This window comes from Eschrichtius robustus, chromosome 18, assembly GCF_028021215.1.
Source record: "Eschrichtius robustus isolate mEscRob2 chromosome 18, mEscRob2.pri, whole genome shotgun sequence".
NCBI classification, from domain to species: domain Eukaryota; kingdom Metazoa; phylum Chordata; class Mammalia; order Artiodactyla; family Eschrichtiidae; genus Eschrichtius; species Eschrichtius robustus.
Window position 1 is genome coordinate 52,671,737 of NC_090841.1, and position 26,539 is coordinate 52,698,275.

Here is a 26,539-nt window from a genome sequence, read left to right on the forward strand (position 1 = left end):
TTGTCATCTAAGAGAAGGGAATTACGGAATGCTACACTGAACACTGCACAAATGAGGAAACTGAGACAAGAGGAGCTAAATGACTAGCACCAGGTTACACAAGTAGTCGCTGGCAGAGTCTGTCTGACACCTGAGACTGTGCTCTTAAGCACTAGCCGTACTGCCTCTGCTACTGAGGTCTCCTAGGGGTGTATGTGGTATGCTGGGTACACGTAGTTTATCATATAATGTGTTTAAGTACTGTAATGAAGGCATATACAGAGTTCCCTTGCAGCAGAGAGGAAAGAGGGAGCCTGCCTGTGTTTAGGGAGTGGGATGGTAGGAAAATCTTCACAGAGCAGGTTAGGTATTTGCTGGGCCTTTAAAGGTGAATAAACATTACCAGATACACAAGAAGCAAGGATATTTCTGGTCACAGGAATGGAATTAGGACAAATGTTAAAGGCCTGAAATATACAGTATGTTTGGGCAAAGCAAGGATTTTGATGAGGTTAGAGCTTAGGGTGCATGGGGGCAAGTGTTGGGAGAGGAAGTCACTTAAAAAAGGCATCTAGACCAACTTTCTGCTTGTGCTATCTGCCCAGGCCAATATGGTACTTCAAATGTGGCTAGTGCAACTGAAGAACCTAATTTTAAATTTTATTTAATTTGATTAATTTAAATTTAAATAACCACACGTGGCTAGTGGCTGCTGCATTGGACAACACCGTCTTATATGAATCTAAGGTACTAATTCAAATGATGGGACATGGGGAACTTATGATGGGTTTGAAGCTGGAGAGTGACATGATTGTATCTGTTCTGAAGAATAATGTTAAGGGATGATGTATCTTTACTGGGGAGAAAGTTCTGACTTGCTGCGTGCTCCGCCTGTAGCCCACTTCCGAGTAGTTACAAGGCCTAGGGGAGCAGTGCCTTGTTCCGTGCAGTGATATTGCTTTGGTCACAGCTGATTGAGATGGGGTAGGTGTCTGTGCAAAACTGTCCTCGTCTGGCTTACCGGAAGCCACAGGATGGCCTGGTGCAAGAGCTCTACCTATAGGAACTCAGCATGGCTCCGCGGCCCATTAGGAACCTGGCTGCACAGCAGGAGGCAGGCGGCAGGTGAGTGAGCAAAGCTTCCTCTGCCGCTCCCCCATCGCTGGCATTACTGCCTGAGCCACCCCCCACCCCCGTCCCGGTCCGTGGAAAAATTGTCTTCCACCAAACCAGTCCCTGGTGCCAAAAAGATTGGGGACCACTGACGTAGACGGTAAAAGCGTCAGTGGTTTCCAGGGGTTGTGGGGAAGGAGGGATGATTAGGTTGAGAACAGAGGATTTTTAGGGCAGTGAAACTATTCTGTATGATAATAGTGGTGGCTACATGTCATTATACATTCATCAAAACCCATAAAATGTTCAGCACCAAGAGTGATGTGCTAATGTAAATTACAGACTTTGAGTGATGATGATGTGTCAGTGTAGGTTCATCGATTGTAAAAAAGGTACCACACTGGTGAGGGATGTTGATAAACAGGGGAAGCTATGTATCTGGAGGAAGGGGGTATATGGTATTTTTCTGTACCTTGCTCTCAATTTTGCTGTGACCCTAAAACTGCTCTAAAAGTAGTCTATTTGAAAGGAAAAAAGAAAAGAAAACTGGTGAGTTAGATTTACACCATCATTAAAGGACCTAGATTCTGTAGCAACTGCTGGCCATTCTCCTGTCTGATATTTTGATCTAACACATGTGGGCTGTGGTTTATTCTTTTTGATGCTATGAGTGATACAAGCACCTACATACATGCGTATATATACATATTTCCTGCTAAAAGCCATTGTACTTTTCTGTCACCTGTTATTCAGGGCTCAGACCTGCCGTAAATTTAGCTCACCCTGTAATCCAGCCATGGTCTCTTGGGTAAAGTGCCCATCTCCTTTCTGGCACTTTGGAGAGACAGTGGACCTTCATATTCAAGAATGTGGGCTCTGCAGTCAGCCTGCCTATATTGGAATTCTGGACATGTCTAATTCCCAACTGTGTGATCTTGGGCTTTTGTTTTCTGCTTTCTATCATGACCTAACAGCAGTTTCTATGGTTCCTATAGTGTAAGGTTTTTGTGAGGATTAAATGAAATAACATACGTAAAGCACTAAGCAATGACTGGCCCACACTTAAACTACTGTCGTTGTTGCTTTTATCATCATCATTATAATCATCATCAGCCTTGCCTAATCTCTTCTGGTTTCTCTGGGCAAGGGTAGTTGCCTGTTGGAGCATGAAGAAGAGTCAGAAAGCCTCAGGAACTCAGGGCTGAGCCCTCCTGGTGCCTCATGACATTGTCTATAGAGTGCAGGTATGGAGTCCTGATCTCTTCACTGTGACCTGTCCAGGTGGTAAAGAGGCTGATCCCATCCATCTCCCTGCAGCAAGAAAGACGTGGACCTGAGGATGAAGTGATTGCCCATAGTGAATAGTGGATCTGCAGAGATGATGGAACACAGGCTCCCGTGGGGTCTCTCCTGGGCTCTCTGTGGGTCTGCACCATGCTGGCACCATCAGTGCGTATTAAGCAATGCACCCGCTCTTGCAGCACTGGCAGTAAGGCAGTAATTCATTAATTCTGGCATCTGTCTACTCCCAGCCAAAGAGAAATTGGCTCTGTAATTATCACTCTACTGTTACTGCTTTTGTTTCAACATGTACATAACATTTATTTTCTCCATCTGGGAGGAAAGTGGGGAGCGCTCTATCTTTCAACCTCTCAAAGTCCCTGCATGACAGATTAGAGAGCTTTGAGATGCTGATTTGTCCTGTTTGTATTTTTTTGCATTTTCAGCATCACTTTTTGAATCTCTCTGGGATGAGGAGGTATCTTAGTCTGTTTAGGCTGCTATAATAAAATTACACAGACTGGGCAGTTTATAAACAACAGGAATTTGATTCTCCCAGTTCTGGAGGCTGGGAAGTCTGAGATTAGGCTGCCAGCATGGTTGGGTGAGGCTCCTCTTCCTGGTTCATAGCCTGCGTCTTCTCACTGTGTCCTTACGTGGTGGAAGGAGCTAGAAAGCTCTGGGGGGTGGGTCTCTTTTATAAGAACAATAATCCCATTTATGAAGGCTCCACACTCATGACCTAAGCACTTCCCAAAGGCCCCACTTCCCAACACCATCATTTTTCTTTGCAGGTTAGGATTTCACATAACAGTCTTGAGGGGACACAAACATTCAGACTGTATAACAGGAAGTGACAGTCTTTTAATAGCAATTCTTAAATGAATGTATGACAAGTTCTTAGAACAATGCCTGGCACATGAACAGTGCTATATAAGTATTTGCTATTTTCATTATTATGTGGTGATAAGTGCTCGTTTCTGGCTGGTTGTTTCATTGGATATAACACAGAGAAAAAGCACTGTGCTGTTTTGGGAGATAGGTTCAGCAAACCCTCCCCCCATCTGAGACCTGTGGCAGACATTGCTAATCAATCGTGGCTCTCTCCTGTGCAAGTTCAAAGTTGCCTTACAAACCTCATCATATACCCCCAGGCAGCCAGCGTCAAGCAGTCGCATTGGCACCCACGATAAAACATTTGCCATCACAGCCTAGGAGCTTACATTCTAGAGAGACCTCAAGAACTCCGCCACTCACAGTGAAATAGGCGTGGTAATGCCAAATTATTCTAAGCATGCTCAAGGCTCCCCAGCTCAAGGCCTGAGTGAAACTAAGGCCAAACCTATTTGGCCACCTCCACCCCCGTGCACATTCTTGACTGACCTCTTTGAACTTTGAGATTCTTAATTTTCAGCAGTCTTTGGGCTGAATGTCTGTTCAGCAATGAGGAAGTCTGAATTTGGCCAAGTGTTTAGAATTAGCACTTTTCTGAATCAAAGATTTAGTTCTAAATGGAAAGACACTGACGTGGCTTAGTGGTATGGGTTCCAGTATATAAAATAAAAGAAACCCTCAATTCCACGCAGAAATAATTGTTTGGAAGCTCAAAATGTTTAAATGTATTTTGGGCAGTATATTTTTCTTCATTGCGAAGCAGAAAATTATTTTCTGGTTCTATATTTTATGAAGGATGAAAACATACATCTAAGCATTCTATAATATAGGTTTAATATAAGTTACTACTTGTCCCTACAAGCTAGCTCTGAAACTGTTTTAGTCCTTCATTCAGCTAAATGAATGCTGAATGATCCTGAATATAATACTTCTAATTTACTTATTTTTTTGAGATGAGACAAGTCACATCTTGGTTTTTCAACTTTCTCATCTGTAATATTAATATCCAACCTCAGTCCAACCGACATTTATGGGCATCACAGAAATTTAAAACGTATTTCTAAAATATCTCGCACACATATAATTCTATGAAAGCACTGAATAAACATATATATATAATATATATATATATATATATATATATATATATATATATATATATGTATACTACTTTTAGAGAACATTTTCCATTTTAGATTTTCCAATTCCTCAGCCCAGAATAAGGGCACATTAAGAAAGGGATGTCCCAGTCCATGACTGCGTCCTGCAGTTGCCTGAACCTTCTAATCTGAATGTTTCTACGTCTTCTTATAGTCCCTTCTGTGACTGTAGCTCAGCTGGACTGTGGTTTTTCAGAAGCTGTCTTGAAATGGGGAGGATTTGGTTAATTATTGGTGTGACAGATGAATAAAGATGACCCAGGAAATTCTAATGACTCACTCCTCTCAGCAATGTTCCAGATTCGCTAAGCTTCTTTAAAGCCTCCCTGGCTGCCACGGAAGGTACATTTCAGAACCTGTAATAGGAACCTGCATGTAGCGTGGCTCTTCTACACTGTTCCTTCCTCACCAGAAGCAGGTGTTGACACTGGAGTCTACTGCTGCCCTCAGATGTGAAAGAAGTTTCTAGCATCCTTTTCACATTTTTAAAGGTGATGAAATCACAAAAAGCTCAAAATTCTTATATTTCAGGATGTACTTTTCCTTTGATAGTTTTACCAAAATTCCATGTGTAGAATTTGTGTAATAGATTCCTTTCATATTTCCTGATCTCAGGGCTCCAAAGGACTTTTCTCTCCTAAGGATCTTGATTCCTACCAGCAGTACATTTCCTGTGTGTGTATCTGGGCCCCAGCCTTCCAGGTACCATGGGCCAGATAGAGATTCCTCCTACTTTAAGTTTTGTGCTTTTTTTTTTTTTTTTAAAGGAATTCCTTTATTTTTATTTTTTATTTACTTATTTATTTACTTATTTATTTATTTATTTTTGGCTGTGTTGGGTCTTCGTTTCTGTGCGAGGGCTTTCTCTAGTTGCGGCAAGCGGGGGCCGCTCTTCATCGCGGTGCGCGGGCCTCTCACTGTCGCGGCCTCTCCCGTTGCGGAGCACAGGCTCCAGATGCGCAGGCTCAGTAACTGTGGCTCACGGGCCCAGCTGCTCCACGGCATGTGGGATCTTCCCAGACCAGGGCTCGAACCCGTGTGCCCTGCATTGGCAGGCAGATTCTCAACCACTGCGCCACCAGGGAAGCCCTGTGTTTTGTTTTTTAAAAGAGAATCCAAAATAGATTGGATACTGTGGCACCTCGTGAGGGATAGAGTTGTGGGTATTGTTGATGTCAGTTAAAAGGGTGATAACAGGAGTACATATGTTTGGTCTACCAAGGCCATAAATTACACAAAGAATTCACCAAAGACAGCAGGTCCATGAGTGAGCTGTTTCAATTGAATTGGTACTTGTACAAGGTGACACCCTCTTTCACACCACCCATCTCCTCCCTGTGTGACTCAGCCACTGAGGGAGAAGCCTCTGATCTGTTCATTAACACAGGCAGGTGGAGGTGGAAACTGCACTCAGTAAACTCCAGGTACCCATTAGTTTCAGCTGGATCCACCTGGGGAATCACTGCAGGCTGTTTAGACAAGAAGTCCCGGTTTATCTGCTCAAGAAAGGTAAGTTGAATTATATTTGCAAATGTAAATATCTCTGCTTTATTGCATAACTTTCCCTGTTTTCTTTGCAAGTGATTAAAATTAGAACTTACTCTCTTAACTTTGTCTTTTTCCCAGTGAAATTTTAACAGCTTCCAACGGGCTGTTCTACTTGTCGACAGTTCTGCTGCTCTTTGTTGTGATTTTAGATGGCATTGCTTTTAAATTCTCCGCAATTTTACCCTTTTCCGGGCAGCAGAGAAATGAAAGCCTATTTGAGTTTCCACGTAGGAGCTGTCAGCTGGTGAATCTGGTCACACATAAGGATAGCAAATTCTTTAAGTCGAGAGACCAGCACTCACTGGTCTACTTTCTCAAGTGACTATAAAAACATTTTTTAAAAGGAGCTCCCTGTCTTCACAGATGATGCTTTTACTGAAATGGTGAACTCTACTCTTTTATAGATAAGAAGTCTTTGTTTTTCTTGACTGCTGCAAGCATTGCAAGTCACTGAGCTGTGAGACAGAGATGCCCAGTCCCCCACCCTATCTTCCCCAAATAAGAAAATCACATTTCTTGAGTGAATATACCAAGGAATAAAGCAGGGCAGGGCTAACTGAGGGTGCGCAGTTTCCCACGGGGATTCGTGTGCATTTGGCCAACTTTGCTATGTTATATCCTGAGTTCTAACCTACATATTGATTAATGTACATAGGGGCAATTTTCAACCTCTATTCATATCCTAGTCCTGAAAAGCCAGTTTTGGAAGCTCTTTGATAAGAACAGAAAAGTTATTTTAACCAGGCTTTCCTTTATGATTAATAGCTAAGCTGACTTGTCTGACCTGTGTTTTTTCTCTACCATTTGCATCTGAGATGCAGAGCTGTGGGAATCAAACCCAGGAGCTACTCACACTTGCAACCAGCGCTCTCTGTCCTCCAGAAAGGCGCTTCCCACAGTGTACCTGGCTCTGCTTTCAATTCTAGAGCTTTCATTGCTTCCCATTGCTGAGCAGGTCATGTGCTGTCTCGGAGGCTTTTAGAACTCAGTTCCCAAAGGTTACTGAGGAATTTTATAATAATTTGGCTTTCAAACATTTATAGTAATCAGAAAGCTAAATTATACCATTTGTGGATTATTATTTTACATGTCGTAAAACGTGATCAAATTTAAAACCAGTTTTCTCTTCCACAGTTTATAATGCAGAAATGGTCTTTCTGATATTTGCTGTATTCCAGAATTAAAGTATTAGGAAAATCAATTTGAGAAAACTGTGATATTACATCAGTAAAATTTTTAGTAAAACATTTGCTTGATTCTAAATGTCAGGTAGACAGAGAATGCAGATGAAAGGCCAGGATTTTTATTAAACTTTTAGCTTCATGTAAATCTTAGATTCAACTGACCTAAATTTTCAATTGGAATGGAGCGTAGACTTATGTAGTCTAACTCACTAATTTTCTAGGTGAGGACAACAAAATGTATACATGTTAAGCAACTTGCCAGGATGATAGTTAGAACCAGATGAGGAGCCAGATCACCTGATTTTGGTCTTACTGAATTTTCTCAATGATTTTTCAAATTTCTTTCACATAAAATATGTGGTAGTAATAAATGAGGTTCCCTCTGGCTTTACAAAAGAACTAGAAATGATCCGGAAATAAGAATTTCCTTATCCAGTAATACTTGAGAATGTTATTACAGTGCGTATAGAATGACTATGATGTGAAGAGATACATTTTAAATTTGTGGTTTGTGGAGTCAGTCTTGTTATTTATTATATTCCTAGTTTTTAACCTCAGGAGTGGTCAGCCCCTTTGTAGGAAGGCGAGGTGGTGTGTGTGTAGGTTGTAGATTGTAGGGTGTGAGACATTCAGTTGGAGACAGCCTCACCTTGGCTACCAATCCATAGGGGCTGCTTACCGGCTGTCTCCTCTAACCACTGGAATCTTGACTGAAACAGCTGAGAGATTCATTTTCCTGGAGACTTTGCAAACAAAGCAAAGAGGAGATGTTTTGAACAACGAAACTCAGACTGTGGAATGAGCTGCATATACTTCACTAAGCAGTCAACTTAAGCAAACATGATTTAACTGATAGTGTCCCTATGATTCGGGCGTTAACTCTAAGCATTCTTTAAGAGTGATGTGATAGAATCCTTGGCCAGCCAGTGGTCCAGGGGAAAGCTTTGTTGGTCCCACACAGTTTGTCTTCTGACATTATCCTGTTCCTAGGCTATTTGTTGATCATGTTTCCTTTTCTCTTGCTGAGAACTTTGAAATAAGGGTTTTATGTATTAATTACTGGATATTTGTCTGCAGTTGCTTGAACTTTACTTTTTAATCAAAAGTCTTTATCAAATATATTTCTTAAGGGTTTCTAGTTTACCATTGTAAAAATCCATGTGATTGTGAATTTGGGAAAGGCCCTTCCTCAAATGCATGCTTTGTCAAATGACGGCTAAATTTATTAGATTTGCATTTTATGTTGCTAAATTTTTTAAGGATATGAATCATCCTTTTAATGTGATTATTAATTGGAAGAGTGCTTTTTATAGGTATCCATTAAACAACACCTGGCTTACTTCTAGTTCTGAATACTCATTGTAATTGTATACTTGAGAGCTCTAAGCATCTAAATAATTCATTCTGTGTTTCTAGACCCAAGTTTCCCTGACCTAAAATGTGATTGTTTCCTTTGTATGGAACCTTCTGGGAGAAAGTAATGAACTATATAGACCATGCTTTTTTAACTAAAATACACACGTCCCAGGAGACTGTGGCAGTATTCCAGAGAACACTCAGAAGCCACAGGATATGCATGGTACCTCTACATTGAGAGTTAATTTTAAATATTTCAGAGAAAACTGCCCCCCTACAGCCTACCCTCCTCTGCCCTCCTTCCCAGTGTGCTCCTTTTTGTCATTAGGTAAATATTTGAAAGGAATCCATACAGAAAAAACCATAGGAGGCTGGAATCCAGATAGACTTGGATATAATTATGACCCCCAATTTGACCAAATGTCACTTGTATGATCATACTTATCTCACAGAACCAGCAAATAAAAAGAAATATTTAGGATTCCTACTGAATTATACATATATATGTAACATAATATGACATATATTACCATTTCTTTTACAATAGTGCAAAGAGATGTAAAACATCAAGAAAAAAATTTCCATAAGAAAAATGTGGGACCTAGATTAAGAAAATCACAGATGTTTACTGTAAGACCTAAAGACTTTCTTGAGTAAAAGCTTCTTTGAGTACTATTCCTAGATGGACAGATTGAATATCATCCATGTCAGCTCTTCCCAAACTATTTTATAGTATTCATGCAATTCCAATCAAAAGTTCTAATAGAATATTTGTTTTGAAACCAGAGAAAATAATTTTAAAGTTTATCTTAAAGAAATGAGTAAGTTAGAATAGCTGATAGAATTTCTACAAGAGAAATTAATGAAGGGTGCTTTCATTAGATATTAAAATGTATTAGAAAAAGACAATAACTAAAATAGTTTGTTTCTAGTGCAAGAAACTAAAGGCAGATCTATGGAACAGAAGAGACAGCCATGGAGCACATTCTAGAATATATAAGATTTCTTTATGTGACAAAGGAAAAATCATATATCAATGGGAAAGGGATTCCACCATTACTAAAGTAAATCCATATGGATTAGAGTTTCCATGTAACAATAAAATACATTTTTTAAACTTAGAAGAAAACATGTAAATATTTATTAATCTCATTTGTCCAACAGATGTTCCTCTAGAGCTTATTATGTGCTAGATATAATAATAATATTTGGAAATACAACTGTAGAGAAGACGGTCTTGGTTACAACCCTCAAGATTTACAATGTGTCTGTGTCTGTGTGTGTGTGTTGGGGATGGAGAAAAACTTCAGCCACACAAAAGGCAGTTTGTATTGTACCGTTGTTATGGAGAGGTACTCTTTGCTATCTGAACACTTCATAGGGCTCAGCCTGGGGAGGTGGAGGTGAAGACAGGTTGTGATGGTATCACTGAATGCATCCAGGAGGATATGTAATGAGTGACCTGAAAAATGCATGTAAGTCTTTCCTGAAGGGAGAGTAAGGGTGAGAGGAGGCTCAGAAAGAAGAATGCTTTAGGCATAAAGCGTAGAGTGAGCAACAGCCTAAAGGTGATGAAAAGGATGGAGCCCTCAGGAATTGGAATGACTTAGTCTAGCTGAAGCTAGAGTTTGAGTGAGGCATGGGGAGTGGGGAGAAAGGAGGCAGGCAGGTATGGACTTGTAAGTTTTGATAACAATTTGGATTTTATCCTGACAGAAATGAAGGGCCATTGAAGAGTTTTAAGCAAGGTGGTGACTACTTTGGCACTCGTGAGAATGGATTAGGAGAGTAAGTCTAGAGCTTGGGAATATAGGTAGGAAGCTGTTAAAATAGTAAGCAGATTATGGCAGCTTGAATTGGTAGTTTGAATATGGACAGAAAGACAATCAAGAGTGATGTAGGGGGTTTCCCTGGTGGCGCAGTGGTTGGGAGTCTGCCTGCCGATGCAGGGGACACGGGTTCGAGCCCTGGTCTGGGAGGATCCCACATGCCGCGGAGCAACTGGGCCCGTGAGCCACAATTACTGAGCCTGGGCGTCTGGAGCCTGAACTCCGCAACAAGAGAGGCCGCGATAGTGAGAGGCCCGTGCACCGCGATGAAGAGTGGTCCCCACTTGCCGCAACTAGAGAAAGCCCTCGCACAGAAACGAAGACCCAACACAGCCATAAATAAGTAAATAAATAAATAAATAAATAAATAAAGTAAAGTAAAGTAACCCGGAAGGAGTGCAATGTAGCATCTCTAACTGTTGAAAAAAAAAAAGAGTGATGTAGGAGCAGAGTTGTAGGACTTGGTGATTGCTTGGATTTTGAGGTCAGAAAGAAGTTTCATGGATGGTCTACATGGATTTCTAACGAGTGAAAGAATTAATAAGGGGAAAGAAAGAGAATTACAAAATTGGAAGCTGCTGATCAAAAAAAATAATCAGAATCAGACGCTAAGTGAAAACTGGGAAAGTAAAAATAAATATTTCTGATATATAAAGAAAGTAAGAAAACAATAAGAAATCCATAATATTAATCAATGGATAATTCACGAAATAAGAAATAAAATAACCAATAAAATTATAAAAATATGCATTTGAGCCAAAATGATTCCACTTTCATAATATAAGGAGAAAGATTTTACTGTGTAAAATTGGGATAAAGAGTGACATGACATGAGCTGCAGCGAATATGATAAAGAACTTAAGGTAACAGAGTTTTGGTTCATAAGTCGTGGTCAAAATTTGGGCTTCTACTCATTTAACAAATATTTTCAGCTAGAACTAAAAATAGTCCATGAGAGGTTCAAGCAATAGATAATTTTTATTACATAGCATTTTTATTAATGAATATTAGACCAGTGTCTTTAATAAAATGAAATTGATCATTGTCCCAGAGAGTACGACTCTTCATGCTAAAACTTGACATTATCTATCATTCTGCAGAAAAGATTGGTGGTGGAAACAAGGGCAAGTGAGGGCTCATGCTAAAACCGAGAACAAACAGTAAGAACATTTTATGGTTGATGGTTATTGGACTCAAAATTCATAGCATATAGACAACTGTCTGGCTACAAGATTTTATTTGTGCTACATTATAAACTGTTTCACCATCAGTAAGCAAGTTTTCTAATGCTAAGTGGAGACTGGGAGGCTGTGTGACTAAAGAAATAACAAAGTTCTAACCATCACAGCAGGATAAGTGAGTCTTTCCCAGCCCAATAATTATTGGATTTCCTTATACACTGTGTGTGAAGGCTGAAAATAGTCCATTAATTTAAATGCATTTGTTAATGTTTACACTTTGTGAAGTCCTGTTTATTTTATCCTTACATAATATTTCATGTTCTTTTAGGTGATAATTGTTTGGTGGTTTGTTGTATTTACCTTACAGAAGATAATGCTGCTGTTTATTGACTTGTGATTATAGAGCCTCTCTTATTCTTCTGTTGAAAATGGTTTAATAGCATTTGTCCGTTTTCAGTTTCTAGGATTTTTCCCCTGTTACCAGTGATTTCTGGGAAACAAGTACTAGTAGGTATTATCGAGCCATGAAGACTTTTTCATATACGAAAGTGAATACCACCAAGCTACATATGTCATTCTAGACATTTTTGCTGTATTTATTTCCTTATTCTATGTTTGCTTTTTTATACTTTCTATCACTGTAGAGGTTTCTCTTAGGTAACTATTCATATTTGGTCTTTTCCATAAAGATATCAATTTAGATAAGTCTATTAGAAGCTTGATAAATTAACTGGGAGATTTTGGAGCCATTAAAGTATCCAACTATCACTCTGTGCTGATCTCATGATACTCTGGTAAAATGATCAGAGAAAGTCTGCTCCAAATCTCACTCTTGATTGAGGTCCATCACAGATTTCTACTGCAAAGGAAATGTCATTCTTCTCACCCTTTCTTTTAACCTGGTAACTTTCTACCTGTTGAACCCTTTTTGTTTCCTGGGCTTCTGGGGCAGGAACTTTGATGTCAGGTCGATTTAGGCTAGACTCCCAACTGTGCACTGCCTGTGTAGCCTTAGGCAAACTACTCATCCTAAAACCTCTTTCCAGAAAGAACTAATTTTACCCACTGTCCACATTTCCAATTCCTGCCCTACCTTCTGAAAAAGGACTCTGACTTCATTGAAATCATTCATTATAAAGTTTCACTTAGGTATAGAAGGAGGATAATCATAGTATCAGCCTTAAGGCATTATGTGGGTCTTAAATGTGATAATACATGTAAAATCTAAGCTCAATATGGCTAACACTATCACACGACCAAATACCAGCAGTGAATTCTTTTCACTGGTTTTTTCTCTTTTTTTCTCTCATCCTCTATTTTGTTATCCTATTTTCTGCTCTGCATTTTTTTCTCTTCTGTCTTACTCTTCCTATTCTCTTTCATCTCTGCACCACCTCATTCCAGTTTCTTTGCTCACACAATCTTTCTTAAGGGGAGTTAGCAGTGAGTGGTAATAATGTAGCACTTACTAGGTAAGTCGAGAGGCATTTTGTCCTTGGGTGGGAAGGGGAAGAGAGATCCACAGAGACCTTTTTTTTTTTTTAATTTTTATTGAAGTATAATTGAGTTACAATGATGTCTTAGTTTCTGGTATACAGCAAAGTGATTCAGTTATACACACACACACACACACATATATATACATATTCTTTTTCATATTCTTTTCCATTATGATTTATTACAACATATTGAATATAGTTCCATGTGCTAAACATAGGACCTTGTAAAAAATAAAATAGATAAACAAGGTCCACAAAATCTTTTTGTCAAGAGGACCCAAAAGATGGGGAAGACTGCAGCTTAGTTGGGAGGTGGTCTTGGAGTTGGGACAGGAAGAGCTGGGGCTGACTGGCTAGGGGAGCAGATTACCTAGTGGACCTAAATGCTCTTGGGGAAGTTCTATTATTCAAAATAGAAATTGAGAAGGACAGAGGGAGATGAAGAGGATCTGAACAGGGATACATTTAAGAAATAGGAGATGTTTGATAGTTTCAAATGCATCCAAAGAAAACCATGAAACTTGACTGGTTTTGTGATTCAGAATTTAAGGAGAGTAATTTCATCTAAAACCTAAAGACATGTCTTTGGGCAGAGGCTGTAGGCATTGGGTAAACACTAGCACTTTCTGGTGTTTGGCCACAAAGAGGAAATGAAAGAGGGGCCAGAAGTTGAAAAGGTTTTTTTTTTTCCTGTTTCCATACTGACTTCTGACATCATGATTTCACATCAGAGTTTTCAACTTATGAATTTGGTGCTTTAAAAGGGAAAGGTTTTGTAGTTCCCAGCATAATAGGGACAGATCTTTTTATACATCTTTCCCTACAGTATTATACATTTAAAATACAATTGCTGGAAAAAAATATAGTTGCTTGTGTCTGCCATTATTTGGTATATGTACCAGTAACAGCATTTTGAGGAGCCGAGATGAGAGTTTCATCTTTCTCGTGAGAAGTTTAAAACTTGATTGGAAGGAAACTGAAGGACAGCACTTAGAAATAAATCTAGTTGGCTGAACCGAAGCTATTAAAGTGTCATTATTTGGGTGTTGAGTAGATATGAAACTGAGGATAACCTCAATCCCTGAAATAAGTAATTTCTTTAAAAAATAATATAAAACTGAGATTTTGCTGCATGTATTTTGTGACATTACCAATTTGAAAGGTTTCTAATCTCTAATCCACTCTACAGAAGGGTATTTGTTAACAAGAGCATTATTCACAGGGACATATATTATTGATCCATTTTTATTAACAGTATAGAAAATATCCATATATAAAAAAAGTTGGTTTATATTCTGGTCAGGATGGCAAGTGTTCCATTGCAGTAAAATTTCGGTGGAATTAGAGGTTGATGAGAGTGGGGCTTGCACCTTAAATGTTTTAGATTGGAGTTTCTAGAAATGGTTCTGGGGCCACCAAATGGGCTGACATATGGAGATGGTTAGGGTGACATGGCCAATGGGTCCTAAGAAAAAAAAGGGAGCAGGTGTGCTGAGGGAGGTTGTGCAGGAGATGGAAGTGAAACCTGTAGATTTGGTGAAAAAATTTTATTTTCCCACACTATTAGTCATTTTCATTAAAAAAAAAAACTCCTGCATACTTATTAAACTATTATAATTTGAAAATAGAATACATTATATTTTGCTGTCTCATTTACCTTGTGCCAGTGTACAGCATGGAGCTAGGAAAGAGTATAAAACATTATCAAGCCATCTAGTAGGGAGATAGATCCAGAGAAGGAGTTCGGTAGGAGTAGTGCCAGGCCACTCATGGCTTCAGTGTGGCCACGGGAGGGGTGAGGCTCGAGGCTGAGCTGCCCAGGGGTGATGGAGCAGCTGTTTATTACTTCCTCTTCTCCTTCAAGCTCCTCTCCCATTATCTTCCATCTCTCGGAACTCCCGGGCTTTTCCCTGCATGTCTGGAGGGACACATGGTACTTTGACCAACATGTAGTATCGTTTGCTGAAAAGACCCTGGCATTGCCGTCATATAGACCTAATTGCAGTTCCTGACTGTCACTCCCTGTGTGACCTTAGCCGGGTTATTTGACCTGAGTTTTGAGTTCCTATAATTAGAGATAATAATACTCACCTGGAAGGATTAAATAAGCTAATGATCACTAAGCTTGTGGCACGATGTGAAGCAATAGTAGGAACTAAACACATGATCCTTCTTGATAGGAACATTGAACACACAGGCATGTTGCAAGAAATAGTGTTTTACTAATAAAAAAGTCACTAGTATCTTATAATTTGTAGACCACCATGGGCTTTTAGACCTTCTGTTTGCTCCATGATGATCTTGTAACAGGTAGGAAGAGTATTAAGCTTGAGTAACAAAAATATGAAAGAGTAATCTCATGAAGAAACTAGGTTTATTTTCCTCTTGCCAAAAGTTAAGAGATAGATCATCTCAACTTTTTGGCAGCTATTTGGGGCTATTTGGCAGCTCCACGAGGAACCAGCCTCCTTCTAACTTCCTGCTTTGCCATTCTTAGTGTGTGACTTTAGTCCCGAGGTTAGTTCATGGTCCAAAGATGGCTGCTCTTACCTTCTGCCTGGCAGCCTACTTTCAGAGGTGGAAAGGGTGAAGCACAAAAAACCTGGTTCTTCCCAGGGACTTTCATGAAAGAGGCAACAAGATAAAGCTTGAGTGTCCCAGAGAAAGCAAGTGAGTTCACTGGCAACTATCCCCAGAAAGTATCCCAGAGACACTGGAGTGGAGCCAGTGAGGTGTTTATAGGATACCTGAGGCTAGGTATTGGCAGGGAGAAAGCGGTAAGGGCCCTGAGCTTGTTTGGATGTCTTATCTTATGACTCCTTCTGGAGAATACCCGGCTACCAAAGGCATGAAAATATCGGACCCTTTAGCAGGGTGCTGGATCTGATTAGAGCCAGCCCTAAATATAAGGTAAAGAAGAGATACCTGCTTTTCTCTCTACAACTGCAGGAAGTGCTATCAATCTGGGAGTCCCTGGCAGAGAGGAAAAGACGATGAGCCTTGAGCTAGAAAGCCTCAGGTGGAGTCCCAACTTTCCCACTCAGCTGCTTCTTGAGCCATGTCTCTGCTAAGTAGGGATTATACTCTTAGAACATAGCCTTGGAAATGAAATGAGATGTATTATAATTACTATAAAATCATCTAAGGAATTATTATTGTCTGAGCTCTCCTCCTTACCCAACAGAGCCTAAAGGGGCAGCAGAAGCCTGGCTTGGGAGGAGTATTGAGGATACCAAGGAAAATCTAAAAGACGGCATCCATATAGAATCCTAAATATGTCATCTTTTATGTCTGGCTTCTTTCACTTAGCATGTTTCAAGCTTCATCCATGTTGTAATATGTATCAATGCTTCATTCTTATTTATTGCCAAGTAATATTCCATTGTATGGATCTGCCACGTGTTGTGTGTCCATTCATCCACTGATGGACATTTGGGTTGTTTCCACTTTTTGGCTATTTTGAATAATGCTGCTATGACCATTCGTGTATACCTTTTTGTATGGACATACGTTTATAAGCAAGGAAATATCAGGAAATACACAGAGAAGGCTGCTCTGTGAGGGTTTGTCTGCTGCAATGATTTCTTGAGAAGTTGTTCTGGTTCTCCTGCTGCCAGGCAGTGGGGGCAGAGCTCATGGGACTTCCAGAGATGTCAAGTCAGGCAGGCCCTGCTGTGTACCTTCCCTCTTTCACTCTAATGCCAGGTTACCAGTCCCGTCTTACAGTGACTCATGACAAACATTACTGCTGGTTGTTGAGGAACAAGTTGGCTTTGGTTTAGAAGCCAGATTCTGCTTGTTGCCACTTTGGCAGGTTACATCCCCTCCCTGAGCTTCAGTCAGGTGTCTTATCTGGGAGATGGAGGTAATAGCTGCTGTGCAGAGTTTATGTGAGGATGAGATAATGCCTGTGAGGTATCCTGTTGAGAGCAGGTACTATGGCTATTGGCAATTGCCCCGGGCAGTAGGGCAATTAAAGACACAAAAGGCACAGGTCAGAGACAGGGTAACACAAAGCTCTTTGAATGACTTAGCTATTTTAGAAATGTTTAAACCACTTTTCCATAAGCATTCTATTAGTTTGCTAGGGCTGCCAAAGCAAAGGACCACGGGCTGATTGACTTCAATAACAGAAATTTGTTGTCTCATAGGTCTGGAGGCTGGAAGTCTAAGATCAAGGTGTCATGAGTTTTGTTTTCTCCTGAGGCCTCTCTCCTCAGTTAGCAGATGGCCACCTTCTTTCTCTCTGCGTCCTCTCATGTCCTTTCCTCTATGCAGACATATCCCTGGTGTCTCTGTGTGTCCAAATTCCTCTTCTTATAAGGTCATGGGACAGATTGGATTAGACCTCACCCTAATGGCCTCATTTTAACTTAATCACTTCTTTAAAAGCCTCGCCTCCAACTATAGTCACATTCTGAGGTACTGAGGTGTTAGGAATTTTGAGAGGGACCTAATTCAGCACATAGTAAGCACCTAGGGAGCATCTACTCTGTCCCACACACTGGAAATAGAGAAGGGACAGTCTTAAGTCTGGCTCACAGGACACTCGGTCTTTTGTGAGAGACAAATAAGCAGATAATTGCAAAATGACTTTTCTCTATTGACCCTTCCCTGTGTTTCACGACTGAGTTTGCAATCTCTGCAAGTGTGTCACCAGATATACACTCAGCATTCTGCCCACCTCAGAATCCCAGTTCAATCAGCTACGAACCTTCCAGGTCTTTACCAGTTCAGGAAAAGAGTTTATCAGAGTCCATTTAGAAACAGGAAGTAGGTTAGCCAAGAACCCAGAGAATCAAGGCCAGACTGAGGTGAAATGAACAAGTAGTTCAGATTGAAGTTTGCATGCCTCTTTTCCTCCCATTTCTGCCAAAGTTTTAGGGACCTCCAAATACAGTGAGACAGTGGCTACCCCACACTCCCTGCGTGCCCAGGGCGCAAATGCAAGGCTGTTCCATCTCCTCCCCACACCTGACCACACCTCATCTTTACACTTAAAGCTTTCCAAGGTGATAGAAGCATGAAGTTAAGAATTATTGAGCACTTACTCTGTGTTGGGCAATAATCAGACACTTTACATATGTCATCGAACTTGACCCTCAAAACAGTCCCAATTCACCTCATTTTACAGATAAGGGAGCTGAACTGTAGAATCCCCAAGGTGACACAGTCAGTAAATAGCACACTTTACATGCAGGTCTTTCTAATTTCACTAAGACCTTCAGACTCAGTGGAGCGAACAGCGGCTGGTCTTAGGCTGGTTGTTAGTCTTAGGCTGGGTCCCCTAGAAGCAGTGCCTGGGAGGACTTTGGGTGCCTGTGACGTATGAAGGGTATTCACTCAGAAGAAAGGAGAAAGGGAAGCAAGGAGGGGAGGAGGGGAAGGAGCTGAGCAACGATGCACCCCCTGCTAGCCTAGCTTCTGCCATGGTGAGTGCTGAAGCACCAGTCACCTGCAGGACTGGCTCTACGTTCCAGGTCACTCACTCTCTGGCTGCAGGTTTAGTGGATGAGGAGGGTGTGTAACTGGCAGCCCCACCAAGTAAGGGCAATTCCCCAGATGAGGTGCAGCCATGAGCCCATAGTGCCGAGCACCAGGCTGGTAAAGTCACCAGCAGCTGCCACTTCTCACCGACTCTAGGAGCATTGATATTCTAAATGAAGATCCTAGGGAAACCATGCCTTGATCCTGAGGAATGCATCTTTACCACTTCAAGTCCTATGGCAAGTTACTGTAGGAGATACTTTTGGACCAGAGGGTGGGAGATGGGGGCTTTAGAATCTCCACGTTATACCTATAAACTGCTGTCTAATGATACAGCTGTAAGTCTCAACAGCATTTATAGTTTAACAAAGTGATTTTTGTGTACATTATTCATTTGATCATCACAACCTTATGAAGTAGATGGCAGGTTTCATTAGCCCATTTTACAGAGAGATTAAGTGGTTCAATCACAGAACTTTGATGTCATAAAGCTGGACCAAGGGCTTGCTTCTGACTTGAGATGGAGGGCCCCTCCAACATTCCGTACACTGTCTGGTGGGGTGAAATCTGCAAACAACATAATGCTCCACCTAGGGTGACCAGCCCAGTCCTGTTTGCCCAGGACTTTTCCAGTTTAAAAACTGAAAGTCCCACATTCAGGGAAACTCAGGGCTGACTTATCTGTTAAGCAGAAAAGGCCACACCTAGGACCCACAATACTTTTAGGGGCCCACAAAAGGGTCCTAATTTTAATTCCTTTTAACAGCAGAAGAAAACAACGAATACTACAACAATAATGAATATGTATTAACAAAGCCAGCCTGGATTGTTACTCATCGTTATACTAACACAGTCATAAAATATAATTTTTAATTTTGTATGTGTATGCATGTGTGTGCATGTGCTTCTGTGTGAAGGAAGAGGCCATCGACAGCAAAAGTGCCTAAGACTCAGTGTCATAATGCAGCCCTGAACGCACCATCATCCCGGGCAAACTGGGACTGAGAATCACCTCAGTCCCTTAGCAGCTTGGCAGTAGCAGTTTGTCGCAGCTGAGAATCTTAGGGCTTTCCCACACAGGGATTACCTAAAACCACCAGTGCTTCCCAAGATCTGTGACTTCCATGCTCTGGCTGCTTCCCTTCTAAACACATATCAGTTGCCTGGGTTCACTCTGGCTTCCCCAAAGAAGGAGCTGATGAGTCCTTCTGCATATTGTGCTGTAAACTCCATGTCTCTGTCTGCCTGTTGACGTGACCCGATACTCGTCTTACTTATCTTTTTTTGTCTCCAGCTCCTGGCTCAGTGTCAAGCACTCAGTGCATATTTTTTCACTGAATAAATGAGTTAATTGATGACCTGATTCAGCCAATTGCTTGTCCTATAACACAGGGGACACTAAATACTCCTGGCTTCAGTTTCCTCATCTGTAAAATAAATGCATTTAAATAGATGAACTCTCAGGTTCTTAGGGGTCACTTTATATCATGTATTCATTATACCAGATTATGTGGCCGCCAGTGTCATTGAAAAATGTGTCTCATTAGCAATGAATGAGTCCCTTGTCGATTCTTTGTCGAGTCATTACTGTGTTTTCCCCATCCCCATTTTTCTTTTAGATCCTTACTGGAAGGCAGCATGTCCGATCTTACCTTGAGAAAAACATCTCCCACAGGAAATGGTAATGTAGATGATGTTTCCCTTACTCAGAGAACTTAAAAATCTGGGAAAAACAACTCACAGGTCTTATTTTTTTTCATGTAGCTATGAAATTCTTAGAAGCAACAGTCTAATTTAATTAACATGGCTGAAGTTAGGCTTAAGAAAAAAGTAAGAGTGCTGTAGATTTTACTCATCTAATTGCAATTCAAAGATTTCTTTTAAAAATCAAGTATGTGTGACCTTCTGTGCTTCTGGCTCCCGTGAGATCAAAGAATTAAGTTATTTATAATCAGAAGCACCAGGACTTACTGACTGCTGTTCACTAGGTACTTCTAAAACAGTCTCGTGTGTCCTTCTGAGGCACATTTCTTTTTGAGCAAAATGGCCAACCTACTAAACCCGGTATTGGTTTTTCCCAGGCCTGTGGTTCTACATTCCCAGGTGTGGGGCAGGGCTTCATGATGTGCACGAGCAGTTTCAGTTGGCACCTGAGCAGTTTTATAAGTTATCTTTGATGATGGGGTGTGGGATTTGTTCTTTCTTGCCGGTGCATCCTACTTTGAAACAGTACTGGATTTGCCAGCCTAGAAGATTGATGCTGTCCAATCAGATGCTCCTCTCAAGATTTCCAAGTTAATAAACACACACTCAACTCCATGCAACTACATCTCTTGCTGTTTCATTTTTCTGTTGATAGATATGAAGAGTACCGCTCAGGGGACTACACTGAAGCAACAGGATTTTCAGGAGGTGAACAAAAGAAGGACTTTCCTACAGGATAACAGCTGGATAAAGGAACGTCCTGAAGAAGAAAAGTAAGAGGGTGTGGGGAGGCTGGGTGGGTGGGTGAGTAGAAAGAGCCACTCTCCATTTGGGAAACTAATGGCCATGTGGAAATTTAGAAACTTTCCTTCTAAAACACTTTGTTGCTTGGCCTCATGTTTGGTAAGATTTAGTAAGCATAAATTGGTTACATCAGATTTTTAAGAATATCTCTACCATTTTTAATATTCATATACCTAAAAGAATATGAGTTATTAGTGGGAAAAAAGTAGGATTTTGCTGTTATAAATAGCATAGACATTGGTGCCTACTTGATAATCTGAAAAAAAAAAAAAAAGATATTCCAGTTTCCAAAAAGGTAATATTTAATCCATGGTAGCGAGATTCCTGGTGCCTGATGTCAGTTGAAAAAAAACACAAGTATGATTCCAAGTTTACAAATTTAATAATAATTTATCTAAAATTTCCTTATATGCAAGTAAAACTGATCAATTCTCAACTCATTTTAGCCCCCACTGGTCATATACCTCTAGGTGTGGAAAGGTGGTAAATGCAGTATCACTTTGTAAGAGAAAACACTTAACCATCAAGAAAGTATTGTCTGCTTTAAGCATTGTTTCTATTAGCTATATGTTTAAGATTGAAGACTATTACCCTAAGCATATCACCTCATTGCCAACATAGATTTATAATAGGCATTTGTCCAGCCCAGATATATTTATTATAAATTGTGTGTATATATGTATATACACATATACACATTTGCGTATGTCTTTGATTCCCTCTTATGTGTCCGGCTAGATACTAGGTACTTTACGTATAAAGCATCACTAAATCTCATAAGAATCACACGAGGTAGGTATTACATCCTCATTTTTACAGAGGAGGAATCTGAGACTCAGAGAAGTTAGGTAACATGTTCAAGAGCACACAGCTATTAAGAGGTGGAGCTGAGAGTAACATGACCCATTATCTTTCCATTGCACCAATGGTCCTCAGTCAGGGACAATTTTGTTCCCAGGGGATGTTTGGCAAGGTCAGGAGACATTTTTAAATGTCAAAATTGGGGGGGTACTCCTGACATCTAGTCAGTAGAGACCAGGAATGCCGCTAAACAACCTACAAGGCAGAGGACACTCCTCACAACAAAAAATTATCAAACCCGTAATGTCAACAGCACTGAAGTTGGGAATCCCTGCATTACAGGATACTTTCTCTAAGCTTTCTACTAAACTGTCCATACGTGGTTGTTTGAGGAGTGTACTTGTAACTGTTAAACAAAAATGTCCATTAAATTCTGTTATTAAATCTTATTATTTTAAGGAACTATAGGGTTATTTGGAGACTCACACTAAGTTTTGGAGTTAGCATTCTTAGAAAACAATCATTTCCTTCTATAAAGCAACATTTACTGCTTCTGTTGGAAGCTAGTATGGCATTTCTATTTTTCCATGGTGGTAGAATGATATCAAGGGTAGATCACAAATTTTGGGTTGCACAGATTTGCACAGATGTGGGGCGATAGAGATGTCTAAGACAATTTATAGTCAGTAGGAGTGATGGTTTTATGCCAGACATGCTTCCTTAAAAAGGCCCGGGGAAGCCAGCTTGGCTGGCATGACAGCTGCTGAGTGAAGGGGAAATTGGCTCTGATGCTTTCCCCACGCCCGCTGGCCCAGTAGTGGGCTACGTGCTATGTATTTTTCTTCAGGCAAAAATGCGTCTGGTGTCTGCTACTCTCCCACAAGTTTAGGGAGGGGATCCCAGGGAGATGGAGAAGTTCTCTTGGCATCTTCGAGGGTATATATTCGCTGGAATTGTTTCAGTTTCACTGTTCATCTTTCTTTAATTATCTACTGCAGTTCTTTTATAGCTTTATTGTAAGTGGTTCCAGAGTGTTGAGTAATCAGAACCAGGAGAAATGTGGTATTTCAGGTTTGGTTGGGTTGACATGAAAAGGTTCTGATACTTACTCTCTGCTTTGGCTCAAGGCCAAAGTCTCTACTACATGTTTTGACATTTCCTAAAATTGCCTGCACTTTCAGGTCCACTATACAAAGTAAGGAAGACATAGCTTCAGGATCTTATGTATGAAGTTCTATTGCAGGGTTGACCAGTAGGAAAAGGAAAAGTTTGGAATAAAAAGATCACCCTTGTCACTTGTTAACTTTTTAGCCTTAGGAAAGCCACAGAATCCCTGATCAATTTTCTCATCTGTGAACTGGATATGAGTGCATCCCCTGCCTAATTTATAGGGTTATTTTAAGGACCAAACAGAGCAAACTATATAATCTCATGGTTCAAAAATAGGCTAAATCTGTGAAAAATAAACCTTCTTAACCACAGATATTGGTACTTATTTTCCTACACTTTGTCAAGGGAAACTATCAAGACCAACAAATGGAAAAATTTCAGATATAATGGGCTTAATTAAATTTAATAACTTTATTGGAGTATAATTGCTTTACAATGGTGTGTTAGTTTCTGCTGTATCACAAAGTGAATCAGCTATAAGTATACATATATCCCCATATCCCCTCCCTCTTGCATCTCCCTCCCACCCTCCCTATCCCGCCCCTCTAGGTGGTCACAAAGCACCGCGCTAATCTCCCTGTGCTATGCGGCTGCTTCCCACTAGCTATCTATTTTGCATTTGGTGGTGTATATATGTCAGAGCCACTCTCTCACTTCATCCCAGCTTACCCTTCCCCATCCCCATGTCCTCAAGTACATTCTCTAGTAGGTCTGCGTCTTTATTCCCGTCCTGCCCATAGGTTCTTCATGACCTTTTTTTTTTTTTTAGATTCCATATGTATGTGTTAGGAAATGGTATATGTTTTTCTCTTTCTGATTTACTTCACTCTGTATGACTGACTCTAGGTCCATCCACCTCACTACAAATAACTCAATTTTGTTTCTTTTTAAGGCTGAGTAATATTCCATTGTATGTATGTGCCACATCTTCTTTAGCCATTCATCTGTCGATGGACACTTAGGTTGCTTCCATGTCCTGGCTATTGTAAACAGAGCTGCAATGGACATTGTGGTACATGACTCTTTTCGAATTATGCTTTTCTCAGGGTATATGCCCAGTATGGGATTGCTGGGTCATATGGTAGCTCTATTTTTAGTTTTTTAAGGAACCTCCATACTGTCTTCCAGAGTGGCTGTATCAATTTACATTCCCACCAACAGTGCATGAGGGTTCCCTTTTCTCCACACCCTCTCCAGCATTTATTGTTTGTAGATTTTGTGATGATGCCCATTCTGACCGGTGTGAGGTGATAACACATTGTAGTTTTTTTTTGTTGTTTTTTTTAAAATAAATTTATTTATTTATTTTTGGCTGTGTTGGGTTTTCGTTTCTGTGCACAGGCTTTCTCTAGTTGCAGCGAGCAGGGGCTACTCTTCATCGTGGTGCGCAGGCTTCTCATTGTCGTGGCTTCTCTTGTTGCGGAGCACAGGCTCTAGATGTGCAGGCTCAGTAGTTGTGCCTCACGGGCTTAGTTGCTCGGCGGCATGTGGGATCTTCCCAGACCAGGGCTCGAACCCGTGTCCCCTGCATTGGCAGGCAGATTCTTAACCACTGCGCCACCAGGGAAGCCCAACACATTGTAGTTTCGATTTGCATTTCTCTAATGATTAGTGATGTTGAGCATCCTTCCATGTGTTTGTTGGCAATCTGTATATCTTCTCTGGAGAAATGTCTATTTAGGTCTTCTGTCCATTTTTGGATTAGGTTGTTTGCTTTTTTGATATTGAGCTGCATGAGCTGCTTGTAAATTTTGGAGATTAATCCTTTGTCAGTTGCTTTGTTTGCAAATATTTTCCCCCATTCTGAGGGTTGTCTTTTCATCTTGTTTATGGTTTCCTTTGCTGTGCAAAAGCTTTTAAGTTTCATTAGGTCCCATTTGTTTATTTTTGTTTTTATTTCCCTCTCTCTAGGATGTGGGTCAAAAATGATCTTGCTGTGATTTATGTCATAGAGTGTTCTGCCTATGTTTTCTCTAAGAGTTTGATAGTGTCTGGGCTTACATTTAGATCTCTAATCCATTTTGAGTTTATTTTTGTGTATGGTGTTAGGGAGTGTTCTAATTTCATTCTTTTACATGTAGCTGTCCAGTTTTCCCAGCTACTTATTGAAGAGGCTGTCTTTTCTCCATTGTATACTCTTGCCTCCTTTATCTAAAATAAGGTGACCATATGTGCGTGGGTTTACCTCTGGGCTTTCTATCATGTTCCATTGATCTATATTTCTGTTTTTGTGCCAGTACCATACTGTCTTGACTACTGTAGCTTTGTAGTATAGTCTGAGGTCAGGGAGCTTGATTCCTCCAGCTCCGTTTTCCTTTCTCAAGATTGCTTTGACTATTCATGGTCTTTTGTGTTTCCATACAAACTGTGAAATTTTTTGTTCTAGTTCTGTGAAAAATTCCAGTGGTAGTTTGATAGGGATTGCATTGAATCTGTAGATTGCTTTGGGTTGTATACTCATTTTCACAATGTTGATTCTTCCAGTCCAGGAACATGGTATATCTCTCCATCTGTTTGTATCATCTTTAATCAGTGTCTTATAGTTTTCTTTCATCAGTGTCTTATAGTTTTCTGCATACAGGTCTTTTGTCTCCTTAGGTAGGCTTATTCCTAGGTATTTTATTCTTTTTGTTGCAATGGTAAATGGGAGTGTTTCCTTAATTTCTCTTTCAGATTTTTCATCATTAGTGTGTAGGAATGCAAAAGATTTGTTTGCATTAATTTTGTGTCCTGCTACTTTACCAAATTCATTGATTAGCTCTAGTAGTTTTCTTGTAGCATCTTTAGGATTCTCTATGTATAGTATGTAGTCTGCAAACAGTGACAATTTTACTTCTTTTCCAATTTGGATTCCTTTTATTTCTTTTTCTTCTCTGACTGCTGTGGCTAAAACTTCCAAAACTATGTTGAATAATAGTGGTGAGAGTGGGCAACCTTGTCTCATTCCTGATCTTAGTGGAAATGGTTTCAGTTTTTCACCACTGAGAATGATGTTGGCTGTGGGTTTGTCATATATGGCCTTTATTATGTTGAGGTAAGTTCCCTCTATGCCTACTTTCTGACTGGCTTTTATCATAAATTGGTGTTGAATTTTGTCAAAAGCTTTTTTTGCATCTACTGAGATTATCATATGGTTTTTATCCTTTAATTTGTTAATATTGTTTATCACATTGATTGATTTGCATATATTGAAGAATCCTTGCATTCCTGGGATAAACCCAACTTGATCATGGTGTATGATCCTTTTAATGTGCTGTTGCATTCTGTTTGCTAGTATTTTGTTGAGGATTTTTGCATCTACGTTCCTCAGTGATATTGGCCTGTGGTTTTCTTTTTCTTGTGACATCTTTGTCTGGTTTTGGTATCAGGGTGATGGTGGCCTCGTAGAATGAGTTTGGGAGTGTTCTTCCCTCTGCAATATTTTGGAAGAGTTTGAGAAGGATAGGTGTTAGCTCTTCTCTAAATGTTTGATAGAATTCACCTGTGAAGCTGTCTGGTCCTGGGCTTTTTTTTTTTGGAAGATTTTTAACCACAGTTTCAATATCAGTG

The 26,539-nt window shown here is 40.2% G+C and overlaps 1 protein-coding gene across 1 annotated transcript in view; it reads left to right on the top strand.

Annotated features, from left to right (window-relative positions):
• Positions 1-26,539, top strand: part of SCEL (sciellin) — a 329,317-nt gene that overhangs the window by 193,633 nt on the left and 109,145 nt on the right. Inside the window, 2 exon segments of the mRNA XM_068526475.1 lie at positions 20,131-20,192; positions 20,871-20,988. Coding sequence (XP_068382576.1) covers positions 20,150-20,192; positions 20,871-20,988 — 161 coding nt within the window. The 5' untranslated portion in view covers positions 20,131-20,149.